General features: G+C 41.2%; 2 protein-coding genes and 1 pseudogene across 4 annotated transcripts; 2 read left to right on the top strand and 1 right to left on the bottom strand.

Annotated features, from left to right (window-relative positions):
• Positions 1–58: 58 nt before the first annotated feature.
• Positions 59–8,412, bottom strand: LOC109472222 (probable gamma-butyrobetaine dioxygenase). 3 transcript variants are annotated; one of them, XM_019771821.1, is made up of 16 exons: positions 8,308–8,412; positions 7,616–7,750; positions 7,208–7,284; positions 6,589–6,698; positions 5,956–6,083; positions 5,488–5,630; positions 4,816–4,877; positions 4,484–4,559; positions 4,257–4,301; positions 3,709–3,833; positions 3,203–3,343; positions 2,866–2,926; positions 2,441–2,494; positions 2,144–2,212; positions 1,903–2,010; positions 59–1,634 (listed from the first exon to the last, which is right to left on the bottom strand). In XM_019771821.1, the coding sequence occupies exons 2-16, from the start codon at positions 7,743–7,745 to the stop codon at positions 1,527–1,529; spliced, it is 1,437 nt and encodes a 478-aa protein (XP_019627380.1). In that variant the 5' UTR covers positions 7,746–7,750; positions 8,308–8,412; the 3' UTR covers positions 59–1,526. The 3 variants fall into 3 exon arrangements, with proteins under 3 accessions (XP_019627380.1, XP_019627382.1, XP_019627381.1); XM_019771823.1 differs by having other exon boundaries at positions 1,903–2,007; XM_019771822.1 differs by having other exon boundaries at positions 8,322–8,410.
• Positions 8,413–8,578: 166 nt separating this feature from the next.
• LOC109472277 (anaphase-promoting complex subunit 13-like) lies at positions 8,579–10,493 on the top strand. Its single transcript, XM_019771943.1, has 3 exons — positions 8,579–8,748; positions 9,554–9,684; positions 10,187–10,493. The coding sequence occupies exons 2-3, from the start codon at positions 9,556–9,558 to the stop codon at positions 10,301–10,303; spliced, it is 246 nt and encodes an 81-aa protein (XP_019627502.1). The 5' UTR covers positions 8,579–8,748; positions 9,554–9,555; the 3' UTR covers positions 10,304–10,493.
• Positions 10,494–10,569: 76 nt separating this feature from the next.
• Positions 10,570–14,237, top strand: LOC109472275 (annotated as a pseudogene).
• Positions 14,238–14,688: the final 451 nt, after the last annotated feature.

Here is a 14,688-nt window from a genome sequence, read left to right as displayed (position 1 = left end):
CCTATATAACCACCTTGGTCATAAAAACAGTGCAATTTGAGCATAACGTTACACATAATCATAATCAAACACCACTTTAATAATAATCAATTATTTCAGCCCATCACATCCAATAATTATAAATACTAGTATACATTGTCACCAATCAGTGATACATGTAGCATCATAAAATAGCAGAAATGTTCCACAAAAGACATTGTGCAATCGAGCTGAGGTCATGTATTGGAAACCTAGTAATGCTGAGGTCACATTTCCAAACCGGGGCCCGGCCGGGCTGTTTCGATTAACGATAAATCAACAATTTATATCATTAATATACTTAAATAGTTCCCGTTATCAATTTTCTCAACTGCTCTTTGCTTTGTTGTCTATTATATCATACTTTTCGTTCCATAAGAGCCATAAGACTGCCCGGCCGGGCCCCGGTTTGGAATTGGGACCTCAGCATAAGTGACGGCATTGAAAACTTCTGACATTTTGCATTGTACTTTGCCTTTATGTAAAATGACTATTTTACTTTCTTATCTGTAGCTAATTATATCATATTTACCCTGAGGACATCATTTCCCTGCTGAAGCTTATGCAAAAATATGTTAAGTGATACTTCAACAAATGTTGATAACTATGATATACATATAACAAGTATGACTGTAAGTCAACACACCATGCCCAACTGTACATAATAAAATACTAAGTATCATGGCTTGTGCAACAAGACAATGGCTGATGTGTCACTTGTGGCAACCTTAAGGTAAACTGGCAGCATTTCAAACGTTAAGTAGGTAAGCTTTTCACTGATGTTTTCTTATATATTATCTATCTATATCTGTCTGTCTCTATCTTTCTGTCATGATCCTGAACTCAATGAATGTAATACAGAAATAGTATTACACTAAAGGCTGTTGTAGATTCTAAAATGAAACTAAATAGTAATAACAACACATTCTGAGTTTGTAAAAACAACTTGAAATGTGACTTCAAATAAGAAGTAAAGGTAAAATAAGGTGACCATCCTCTCTTGATGATGCTTTTTCTACTGTACTAGTGCAATTTGCATTTGCCACAGCTCCTGTTTTCAGCTAAGTATATCACTTGCTTAATTAGGTCACCCCTCCTTTGCTGGGATGTCCAAACATCAGCTCCAAACAAAAAGTGGACAAGGCCCTTGAAATCTTCATTAGTGTCAAGCCAAACCCAGAGGTCACCTTTTCTCTTATTGGTAAGTACTAGTGTATAAGAGGAGAGGTTTCATGCACCTATATAATAACACTTTATGGTCCACAAAGTAATTTCTTAACTACTAGTAGCAGCAGCAACAACAGAGACCACTCTCCAACTTAAGTTGTATTAAAAGTAGCAGCTAGCAGCCAGCAGAAAAAAAAGTGAAGCACTACAATTGATCACACCAGCACAACCACCACAAAACACCCTTCTCTGCTGATCAACTAGTCTTTGTCTTGTCTTCCCAAGTAAAAATCCATTTTCAGGATGAGAAACAAGCAGGAACATGCAGGCTTGTTGCTGTTTTAGAAGAAGTCATGGTTGCCGACCCTTCTGGCTTCACTCCCGTTGCCTACTAGTGTGGAGAGGACCTGGACCTGGCTCTTGAACTCGTCAATGTTGATATAGCAGCCCTGGAGGGAAAACAACAGAAATCTTCACATAACTTTGTCTGAAAGTACCAATAAAACAAGAGCCAATAAAACATTTCCTTACAAGGTAGCTTCAAATGTCACAAACAAAGCCTCAGAAATTGAAGGCAGAAATTATTTTAAGTCTTTTAAGTCAAACTTTTACATGTTCCCTACATGTATTCCAACTATGAAATAAAGGGTCACAGAACTTTAAATTTGGTCATGGTACAGTTGCTCAGCAATCACTATCTAGAGGAAAGGTGTGTACCTGCAGGTGTCTGATAGTTCCAGGTGCCAGCGTGAAGGCTCTCCGTGAGTGCAGCATGCGCCGGTTGTTGAAGATTATGCAGTCTCCAGCTTCCAAACGTCTCTCCTTCTAGAAGTGAACACAGATATTACATCTGTACTCATGAGTCATATACTTAGTAAATATGCTCTAAGTTGGGATGGTCTCTACTATCCCCTAGAGATGACGTGTAACAATTTAATTTCCACACAAAGACACAAACCTTTAGTGGAGAGTCCTGCATGGCTTGTAGAAACCTCCTGTAGGCCTTGTAGTATGCCTCCACATCATCCTAAACAAAAACAATTACATTTGTACAGCTTAGTCAAATCTGTAATTGCAATAACCCTGTCTTTAATGACCTTGTCCCTCCCAACAACCTGGTCAGTCAAGGGACTAGGTAGGTAGGTAGGTACCTGGTAGGTTATATCTAGTCATACTGAACACTGAACAACATTTGAACACTACATGCAGCAACAAATATTTTAGTTTTTCGTTTAGGGCATGACAATGATCTCACCTCTGGCACTGACAGGGGACCCTCAAACTGTGGAGCCCAGTTCACAGCTATCACCTAATTCAGTAGGAGGGAGGAGGACAGAAGTGTTATAATCATACCGGTAACATAAAAGGCACATACTTCAACTGGTACTTCAAACGAAATATACTGTAGTACATGTACGTTATAGGACATAATTGTTCTCATGCTGCAAACTGTACCTGTCATCTGATTCTAGTAGGTATTTCATTCTGAATTGTACATACAAAAGTACATGTATAACTGGGCTTCCCTTTTAATGTAACTTTCACACTCACTCACTGTCCGGTTTATCGTCTACTTCAAATTCCTACTCCATTAATTGGAAGAAGAGAAAGAATTAGATGCAAGAAAGAAAGAAATAAGAAAGAAACTGTGAGGATATTAGACAGAATACATGTACATACCTCCTTATCTGGATTGAGGACTATGTGGGGTCTTTGGTACCTCATGCAAACTGGGTATTCTCTGGAAATGGTTAGAGTATTATTCAACTTTGGTATTCAACAAGGAGAAGAATTTTCCATTGGGACTTATTGATACTTTATACCCATTAGCTTCTGCTAGTATTACTGCCAAAAGAAGCAGTGGAGTGCTCATTCCTTTACAAAAACTGGAGTTATACAGTCAAAAATTTGAGTCCATTTTCTTGTGTTGGAAATTACAGTTTAAACCTTGGGTTAAACTTCTTCATATTGCATTTTCTCTTTTTAGTGACACCTTGCTACCATATTGGGTGATTACCTGTCGAAGTGAATTTTGTGGAAGGTTGCAGGCACTCGCACCAGCGTGTCAAAGTCGTCAGGATAATGCACTCTGAGATGTTCCACCACAGGGAACACATCCAGTAGTACACTCTCCCCTCCTGACACCTCCGGATCAAACCTGCAAGGTGGGGTTGAAATCAGGATACCAGCTCATACTAGTACTGGTAGTTATTACTCAAATCCTGCATACTGCTATGTACTACTACGCCTAGTCCACAACATCAGCACAATGTACTGCACCTGCACAAAAGCTTGCATGTTTCACAGTTTTTGTTGGAAGTTTGGTCAACGCTGCATCAGAATGTTGCCCATTGCAAACAATATCTTTAATGACACAACATTTGAAAACTATAGATAGGATGTCATCCTTAAGTATGCAAATATGACCTTAAACAATATGTACTGCTTAAGTGATACACATAATACATGGCGGGTTTCGCGCAGGTGCAGAATGATGTTTGTCTGGGCTCTGAAGGACAGTACCTGACACAGTGGAGCAGCTGCAGCCCAGGTGGAGACTCGTAGTACATCAGATCCATGTGGAACTCCAGCCCAACGTTGGAGTATGCAGCGTTGATGGGCTTCTCTGTGGACACCACATCAAACACCTGGGGAATAACACAAGATGTGAGTCACATCTCTACCGTATACATCTCACCTCACATGTTATTTGGGCAATTCTTTACAATGCTATTTTCACTTCCACAGGCAAATAGTGTATTAAAAAAAAAAAATTATACAGTCACCATATGCATATACACTAGTATTGGTAGTTAGAATACATACATTGCCTATAGGGCTTGAAATACAGGTAATTTTCTTTAGAAAGAAAACATGATTGGTTTTTCCTCACATTTTATTTTGTATGGTGCACCTACGGTGCAGTTTTGTGCACCCGATTTTTTAGGTTGGGTGCACCAGTGCACCTATTTCCGAAAATGAATTTCAAGCCCTGGCCTACTTATTGTCTTACCAATTTTACAAATGTTAATACCATACATATTTTTTGGGAAAGGTCAGATATAACTCACATTTCCATAAATAGACTGCTGTACTGGGGCAATGAGCTCTCCAACCTGAAAAAAACAACAAGAAAAATATTTGTCAGGAATATAATTAAAGATTGATAATAAGTAGTCAACAGACTAAACACCCATGGCTTAAAATCATTGAATTTTTAAAATTTCAAAGAAGGCCTTTTCACTACGTTAGTGCGATAAAAATTTCATAAAAGTTTTGGCGTAATACACGTATTCACCTTTGCCACAGTTCCCAATTCTGTAGGAACGTCTCTGACAAGTGAGACTCCATAGTCACTGATGTCCTGCATCCACCTGGGCAGATACAAAAAAAAAAACACTTTGAATAATTATAAAGAGACTCTTTTTGCGCAACCAAGTGTTTTATTCAGGTAAAGTTTCAGTGACCGTCTGTCACCTTCCTCAGGGCAAATCTGACCGGTTCACATTGTGTTGCTGCTTACAGCTGCTCATAGAAATACTTCATTTACTGTCTAATGTTAATCAACTACAAAATGATGGGTGATCAAACTGACAGACCAGACCCAAACACTGTAGCACCAGACATTACCTGAGTAAAACTGACTTGTTCCCAGTCAACAGCTTTTCATAGGAGATTTCAGGAAACCCGTTCTGTGGTAGAAAAAAATGTAGAGGGATGAAATATACCTGAAATATACCTTAAGTAGAGGGAAGATTAGCTTGGGTGCCAAACGCTGGCACTCATAAGCAATAAATTTTTTGGGGGGGAGAAGCCCTAATGTCTGCTACAGTATTGGCCGCCTAAACCCAGGCTGCCCAAAACCCTTCATCTTTCATGGTAGTGAAGAGATAATTAGAGCCAGGGTGCCAATCGGGGTTTGCGGGCGTATGGTTTCCCTGGCCAAAGGGATTATCACTCCTTCGCGGTGGGGACTGGCACCCAGGCTAAGGGAAGATTGGTGTACACAGGCACAAGTCTAAAGGTGCATGCTAGAAGTGCAAACAACCATATGAACATTAGGATACAGTCAAACCTGTACAAGTGACCACCTCTATATTAAGATCACCTGGCCAATGTGATCACACATACGAGATTTCATTCGCCCCATGAGTGTTTTTCTTGGGCAATTTTGACTGTACAAGTTTACAAGGTATTGATAAAGCCGGCGTAGGAAAACATAAATAGGGTCTTAAACCTCCTTGATCTAAGATTCTTTCAAACTTGTTGAATGCATACCCAAAACAGACAGTATTTCCACACCTGGTGTACTAGTGGCCTTCTGTTTTCTGCCCGCTGTCTTCTATGTTCCTGTGAGTAAGAGTTCTTCCACAGCCAGCCCAGTGGTAACACTGCTACATGGTCAGGCTCCCCTGCAAACACCAGGTGCAGGGCACGGTCCTCATCTGTAAACCAGACATAAAAAGACATTGGAAGAACTTTAGATTTCATTTATTAGCTAATGTTTAATAGTGTATTGGACATTGCAACACTACAGTGTCAGTTAAGACCATGGTAACAGGTAAACACTGAGCTGACATAGCCTTAGCAAACATCTACAAGTATATTGTACATAAGTAAAGAGAACTAAAGTCAAATTAATCAAAACAAAGTACAAAATGCATTGCATCACCACATTGGCATATGCAGGCTATAGGATAGTATATATATAGTATTTTTCCCAAAAAAATACAGAAGATTTCAGCATAAAGAATACCCAGTAGTTCTCACCATCTACCCATGCCTTGCTGACCTCCTGTGTGTCTGGCAGAGACAGGGGGTTGAGCAGTCGCTGCCCGCTGTGGTCCTGCTTACACTGGAGACAGTGGCAGTGGTACCTCAGCCACGTGCTACTGTACCTGCACAGGACATATAAAAGCAATCCTTTGGTCTAGTTCCAACCCTGTAGAGTACTTTTATATGACGCCACTTTACCGGTATACCTTAGTTTTTATGTACATGTAGTATTTAGTAGATTTAAGGTGGTTCTGTGAGTGACCATACAGCTATTAAGTTGAGCATCACATTGTCTTTCTTTCTTTCTTTCTTCACTGGCTTACTTAAACTTCCTTATGAAGAACATGTTACAAGCCAGACAGTTGTAACATTGAAAGACAGTTCAGGGCTGCAATAAAAGAGTACCTGGACTATCTTGATACAATACAAAACCTTATGGTCATCCGTTCATCAGAATGACAAGTTAATGAATAAAGAGACTCTTTTTACACAATCGTCTTATTCAGCAGTGCTATGCAATGTGGACAGTCAGATTTGCCCTGAGAAATGCGACAGACAGTCATGCGCACCAAAACTTCGGTTGAATAAACCAGAGGTTTGTGTAAAAAGAGGCTATTTATTCAAGACCTGGTGGTGCTCTCCAGCGAGTCGTCCCACTGCACCTGCACCTGCGCACCACCTGCCTGCACAGACACCTGCAGCTGCGCCCTCAGCACCTCCCAGGACGCCTCCAGCTTCTGGCAGCAGAAGAAAAAAAATCATGTTAGTTGACCGATTAATGACGTCACATCTCCTTAAAGTCTTGTGAGAATATGATCACATGTCTGTAACTCTCGCAGATTCACCTCCCAGGACGCCTCCAGCTTCTGGCAGCAAAAGAAAACAACACACACTGAACATGGAATATCATTTACTTGTATTAAAGCTCTACCTATGAATGAGTCAAGAGGATACTGCAATAGTCTTCATATTGGTGACTAGAACAAGGACCTATCTCCACCATATCTCTTCCCCACTCCCCCTCCCCTTGTTAGCTTTACAGTTTGTCTACGTTGAATTTATTGAAGCAATGAAGCTACAGTAAAGTCGAAAGTTACAGTTTATTCCTACTATACCAAAACTTGTTGGTCTTCTTCACCAACTCATTTTTCTGATAAAGATGTTAGTTCTGGACAAAACTTGACAACCTGCGACCGTATCAACACTACCAGCAATATTGTCAGCTAGATATAACTGCAGAACTTACACTGCCTCGTGCAGCAGAACACAGGAAGCCTCTTGTTTGCTGCCACCTCACTGGGGATGAAAATGTTCGCTTTCCAACTGTAGATACAATAAAGGCACAAAGGCATTAGAGATGAAATCAAGACTGTACAAAATTAGTTCTTCTAATGTCAATTTTTCTCAAAGCTGTTGACATGCGGTATGGCCCTTTTTTCACATCCAATGGCAAGTTCTACGTGCTCAATAATGTGGCAGAGACTGTCATTCTCGTATAGGACTGTTCAGCTATAGCCAAAGCCGTCTACCACGGTCAATATGGTATTGACTGAACCAGGCCATATAGCAGGCTCCATATAGTTGCAACAAAAGTTATATAGTAGTTTCTCCAACAGTGACAACTTTTCCAGAATTCTTTCAAAGACGGACTTACCGTAATTGACCTTGGAAGATGCTGAGGACATTGCCCTGGTCGTACTGTTGGGATCCAGCCTTGCCAACCTGGGCAGTCTCCCCTCCATAGCTGCCTGACATGTTCTCCTCACAGCTCCCAGCCATGCCATGGTGTCTGCAGGGCAATTAGGAAATGTACGCTTATACCAAAGAGCACAAGTTTTAATACTACACCTTGCTTTGCAATTGCGACTGGAACTGGAAAAGGTCAACGTGGCACTTTTAATAACAAGCTTTGCAAGGTCGTCACTTATTAACAATGCATATTTGGCACTGTTCCAATTACGCTAGGTGTGTTTCGCGATTCGCTGGAATGCTGTTATACTAGTTATCACAACTATAAAGATTAAGATTTAGGATAAGACAACACACCAAGGACGCACTCAGCAGCACAACTCATCAAAAGAACATGTAAATGACTTTATATACCTAGCATCTTAATAAATCAACAAATCTGTACGTGACCACCAGGAAATTCACAAACTGAACAATGAACACAGAGAGGTGTTGAAAACATGTTTGTCCTAAAAGTGGGATGAAGATGAGAAAATTATAGTAACAGATAGCCGGGGGCGTGACCACTAGTAAATAGGACACATCGCTATTCTCCAGAAAAATGTGGAGTAGAAACTAAACATCACATGAAAGGGTAATACATCTATATAGCCATACCGAGAAGTATAAACCTGTAAAATGTTCCTGTACAAATTATCCTCGTCAGGTCATTTTTGTGTTAGATTTCTCCCGCTGCAACATATTGACCTGCTAACCTCTGACCTTCCACTCTTCGTAAAAATAAATAAATAAAAAATCTAATCGCTTAACGGTTACATGTCTTATCCATAATTTTGTTTCAATAAAAATATTAAGTTATCGTCACAAATGATACCAGGGAGACGTAATTAATATATTTTTTCCTCTTCCCGCCATTTCTCAAACTTTGCTCTTTGACCCCACTAGATAGAGTCCACAACGTCACGACTGAGGGAGGGAAAACGATCAGATGCTGCGATTGTTTTAATAATTCGTAGGAAATCATAATTTTCGCAGTTCTTTAATGATCGCAGAGACAAAGAGGATAAGCCCAAGGTTGTGTTCTACCCCCAGAGAAAGGTAAGAAAGACGATTTGGGGCATTAACGTCGTAATTTCCGCCCCAGGTCGTATGTCATAAAAACAGCCATGTTTTTTCTTCAGAATTTGTAATAAAACGTTGTGTAATTCATTAGCTTCTTCAGAAAATTAGGCTTTCCCCCGATCTACGTTGTTCGTGATTAAACCGAGAACATTAATTGACACAAATTACGCAAAATTGTTGAGCATTATCCACTTGTTCACTATGGTACAACCCAGCTGTTCCTGGGCTCGAAATACCTTATAAGTTACCTTTATACTTTTGTCTGCTTACGGTAGAATCTAGGAGGAATGTAGGAGGTATGGATCACACTGAAAACGGTCCATGTGGCCCAAGGGCTATTGAACCGGAGATAGGCGCTGCCCTTTGCACCACCTGGTGAAGGAAGGACTTAACTAATAAAAGTCACCAAACACAACATCACTTTACTAGTATCTGCAGTAGCTGTCAAGTCTGTCAGATAGCCTTATGCTGTTTGCTTACATACCTGAATAAAGAGACTCTTTTTACGCGTTTGCTGTGCAACTTGAACCAGTCAGATTTGCTCTGAGGAAGGTGACAGATGGTCCCTGAAACGTCGGCTGAATAAACCTCTTAATCTTATAGATACTGGATCAAGACCCTCTCGGGTATAATGTCCAGGTGAGATCTTGGTGCACAGCTAAGTACGGCCGGTGGTGGAGGTGCTCGTAACTCTTGGTTGTGTAAAATTTTACTAAAAAGAGTTCCTTTATTCAGTGACTGATGAAATTATTCACGATATTTGCTTGCATGTTTTCTGCAGCCATGGACAGTGAGGTGCAGCGTGACGGCCGCCTGCTGGACATAGTTGACCAGGACTGGCGAGATGACCAGCTGCCCATGGACGACATCGACGTGCCACAGATGGAGCTACCTGACCCAGAGCAGGAACAGGTGTGGTTTCTAGCTTGCCCTACAAAAGTCACCAAACACAACACAATATACTAGTACTATAGTATAGTGGAACTCACTGCTACCAAGTAGAGTTGTGGCAGTCTCCTTGAAGTAACTTTAAAAGTCTGACTGTGACCTCCTTCATACTGCAAGCAGAAGCTTTTGAATTGTATCACTTTAAACGCCCCCCCCCCAAAAAAAAAAAAACACTGACTGCAATGTTTGCATGCCTGCAAAGGAGGCTAGTACCACGTACTTGGATAAAAGATGTAAGAATCAGTCATTTCATAGTCAATCTTGTTTCTGCCATTGTGAAGACATTGCATTTGAATATATTTTACAGAGCTTTGTGGGAGCATGCCAAGTTGGTAAAAAGTTTCATCATTTCATCTTGTCATACCATAGATACCAAATATTGAACAGGAAAACACAGTCGCTATGATGCTTTGTGTATTTTGAAGTGTTACGTTTAACAGTAGGACTGTCTTGTTTCACCTGGCAGGACAACGGAGGCCCAACTGAATCGCTGAAGGAACAGGAGCAGAAGTGGACAGACCTCGCCCTGCAACTGCTACACGAGAACCCCTCCACCAACAACACGGAAAACCCGTCTCGTTAACTTTGGACAATTAGCCTGTTCCTTATAGTTTTTCTTGTGCAATCTTGCATGTTTTTTTGTTGTATAAGTACAACAACTTTTCTATTAACCTCTTGGAATCCCATTGCTGTGTATATGTAGCTGACAGTTTCTGAAATACAGCATTGTGTGTTCTCCATATTTTAAAAGAGACTGTCAACATTCTGCAGACTATTAAGCCAAGCCTTTTTGTCAGCATAAAGAAAGACAGCCAGGGAGGGAGCAAGTAAAGTGTACTGCCACAGACTGTACGTATACAGACCACTACAATGGAGTACTGCCCAGATGCAGTTCCGCTGTATCTACACAGGGTGGGGAACGAAGTGGAAAATGTTCAAAGCTCAGGTTCAGTGATCACCATCCCTGCAGGCAGCTATCTTGCCATCCCCATGTCAGCTCCGTTCTATGGCACCCTTCCTGGCGGGATCCTGCCACCCTCCACGGGAGATGGGTACTTCAGCAAAGGGGATGCGTTTCCAGAAAAGAAGACCCACCGTAAAGTATTTGTCATGGACCCTCAGGACACGTGCCATCTTAAGATAGAATCAGTCTGGTCTCTTGCAGAGGGTGGTCAGAACAACTCTGAGGAATACACGAAGGCAACTGAAGCCCATACAAGTAAGGTAGGACTACCTCATTCTACAGGTGTCTCGGAAACCTCAACAGATGTTGCCTGTAGTGACAAACAGTCCCGAAAGCTGACTACTGGAAACAGAAGTCAGACTGCAGAGGTTTCCACCAAACTTCATGACGCATGCAATACTGGTACAACATCTTCCATCTTGGCTGAGACCAATGTTTCAAAGGAGGCAGAAACCCAGACATCTCTTCCCTCGAGCGCATTCCAGCCAGCTTCTTGCACACAGAGCCTGACCTTCATGTGTTGTAGGCACGAGTTTTCATCAGAGGAGCTGTTCTTTGCACATCTCAAAGAGGTTCACAGTGAAGGGTTTGTCGCTGGATCAGACTTAGAAGGCACCCTGCCACAGTCCTTCACGTGTGAGGCATGTGGTCAGGTCTTCTCAGAAGAAAGGCTCTACAACCTCCATGACCAGATTGTGAAAATCTCAAGCTCTCAACTGAAAGACATTCTTAACATCATCTTAGAGGGACAAGGTGTTAGCAGAAAGGCGTCTTTTGCTGGTGAGGAATCATCTAAAAAGAGGGTTCAGCCACCAAAGGGCTCCTATGACTGTTACCTCTGCACAGCTGGGAAAACGAAAACTTATTACTTGTACTCTGCATTTTCAAGGCACCTAGAAAACATTCACAAAGTGCCACCCCTCAATGAACAAGGAAACCCTCAGTGTCAAGTATGTGTGGAAGAATTTCCAGACACCAGCGCTCTCTATGAACACATAGAACACCACCATGTCCGGAAAGCTACAAATGTGTTCAACGAGTGCGTGGAGAATGTCAGAAGCAGAAAAGAATCGGGGCTAGAGATGAAGTGCGTCTTCTGCCAAAGGTTGTTCACAAAGGAAAGGGTGTACTTTGTACACTTGAAAGGACACTTTGTCAAGAAAGAGATCACGAGTAACAGGAAGAGACGCTGGAAGTTGGCAGAGGTTGCAGGACAACCAGAAACTCTTCCCACAGATGTTGTAAATCAACCTGAAACTCTTCCCACAGATAGCTGTAAGGCTGATGAAGATGTTAAAACTGAAGAAGACTCAGCTGAAGTAAAGGATGAGTCTGAGAAGGAAGTAGTTTCCAGCCAGAGTCAAGAAAGGCATAAGGAGAAGAAGAAGAAAAAGAAATCCAAAGAGAAGAAAAAACTGCTCACTGGGAAAAAGGAAAGCTCTGTCTCAGAGCCTAACATAGAAGGTGTTCCTGCAGAAAAAGAGATGAAAGAAAGAATAAGTAAGAAGCTGAAGAAGAAGAAAAGGAAACATGAAGCTGAAAATGAGGAAGGTGGGCACACAGGCAGATATTCTTTTGTCAAAAGTCTGATCAAGGCTTCAAATGAGGAAGATGATGACAAAATGAAAACAGACAAGATCAAAACAAGTGGCAAAGTTATCAAAAGCAAAAGTGGCAGGCTGATCAAAAGGAAGCACCCAGGTACAGAAGTTTCCTGTACAGAAATCAAGTCAAGTGATAAATCAACAGAAGCAAACCTAGAAAAAGATGGTGGAAAAAAGCTTTGGAGAAGTAGTAGCTCGGGGTAGACCAAGAAAAATACATACATGTACCCCAAAAGCCCTACATCCAAACAGCAGACCACTAGTACTGGAGATGAAACAGACACGCCAGCAGTGGATGCTGAGACTGTTTTTGACTCAAATGATATGCTCAGCCCAGATGAGAACCAGGCACAGAAAAGGAAAAGAAGTAAGACTGAGAAAGAACTGGGTTTCCACTGCTGTGGGAAGAGCTTCAAGGATGAAACAGGTTTCTTCTCTCACCTCCAGAGTTGTCATCAGCAGTTCCAACATACAGAAGAGTCTGTCTCAGACTCCTGCTCAGTTTGTGGTCAAGATTTTCCATCTTTAGGGCAGCTGTTGTTCCACACCAATCTTCACGAGGCCTTGAAAGCGGTAGGTTTGCCAGACAAGCTTCAGCAGCCCTCAGAACCACTTTTGCAGCCGGTAACAAAGAGTGAAGTCCAGTCCCCGGAAAGCAACAAACCCGTTGGCTACTTCATCTGTCAAATGTGCCGCTCATCCTCCACCAAGGATCCAACTAGAGCCAAGTCAGGCGGACAAAGCAGGACTTACAACTCAGCCGGACAAAGCAGGACTTACAACACGTTTTGGGCCTTTTCCTTCCACATGCAGAAAGCTCACAACGTGCCCTTCCTTAACGAGGAAGGGAAGCCTCAGTGCCAATACTGCTCCGAAAGCTTTGACAGTGAAGGGGAGTGTTACAGACATATCAGCACGGCTCACCCTAAGTTCATGCGAGCTCCGACTAGCACGTTCAGCCAGCAGGTGGAGGATTGTCTTGGGCGGGAGGGCAACAACAAGTGTGTTCTGTGTGGAAGAGAGTTCCTGAAGAGTCGAGTCTGTCAGATTCACCTGAAGAAACATTTCTCATGGGAATAAGGGAGAGGAGAGGTTGACAAGGGAGGACGTTTTCCCTCCATACTACATGTGTGGAAACAAGAACGATTTTAGAAATGGATGTTAGATTTTCATACATCTTTGTTTTGTTCAAGAATTCAGCACAAAGCTTTAGTTTCATGCTTGCTTTCTAATGCTGTTAGATTAGTCATTCTTTACTTTCTACAAGTACATCATCTATGGGTTTGTTAGATGTTTAGTTGATGTTCCAAAAGAGCTCATTTGTTGCTGTTTTTTTTCTATGCATAGAAATTTTACTACTTTCACAATCATACACTGTCGAATTGTAAGTCAATACAATACTTGGATTGTCATATGTAGTACCTGTTAATGCATAACACTTACTAATTCTTACACTGTTACAAGGAATGCGACTTGGTGATACAATGGAAATTTCAATTTAGGTGTAGGGGAAGCTACTGGATTTTAATCAATATACATGTATAATGATATGAAATCAAAACACAAGTGCAGATATTGTCAACAGGACAGGTTCCCTCTTGTGTTCCCTATACAATACCTGCTGTATTTTCACTGGTTTGAAATGTTCAACAATCCTAGTCTTTATTATACAAAAACCTGTTATGATCCACTGTTATGTGATAGATGTTGGAAGTAATCAGTACTATTCAAACATAATTCTAAATGTGTTCTATCTAACTTTTGACATTCCATGGTTGGTTTTACTAGTATGTAAAAGTTTAACTCATTCCAGTGCCTTGTTACTGGTCCACAGTCGGAGTACTGAGTTCAAATACTACGGAGTGTACATGGATTAGGTTGTTCATTTACGTTGTTTTACCCTATGTTCGTGTTATGTTGAAAATCAGTGGAATAAAAGTATTGAGGGAGATTATTGAGTGTTTTGTCTTTTGAAGAGAGTGTACCCATGGAGTTATAGCTCCATGGTGTACCCAATTTTGAGACTTGCCTACCCACTGACACATGTAGGCAAAGTAGGGTTCTACACTCACTACTGTAAAATCAACCTTGACAATTCAAGTAAACAGGACCTGAGACTTGATTGAAGACTGGAATATTGCAGCTACATGTTGTGTTTGTACGTAGAAAACAAAACATTTCAGGTGATCACAAGAGTCACAGAAAATGTTTTATAACATACAATGTACATGTTAACGTTACAGTGAAGTGAGAAATCACGAAGGCAATACTTTACAAACTTTATCACACCCCATACTAAACAGTGATTCATTGAAACCTTCAGAAGCCACAAATTTAATTCCATCTGTCTGATTTCCACATGTTGGCCAGAGAAAGCAAGGCTAACTTTGTAAAAGGCTT

This window comes from Branchiostoma belcheri, unplaced genomic scaffold, assembly GCF_001625305.1.
Source record: "Branchiostoma belcheri isolate BF01 breed outbred unplaced genomic scaffold, Haploidv18h27 scaffold27, whole genome shotgun sequence".
Lineage (NCBI taxonomy): Eukaryota > Metazoa > Chordata > Leptocardii > Amphioxiformes > Branchiostomatidae > Branchiostoma > Branchiostoma belcheri.
This window is presented reverse-complemented; position numbering and strand designations above follow the sequence as displayed.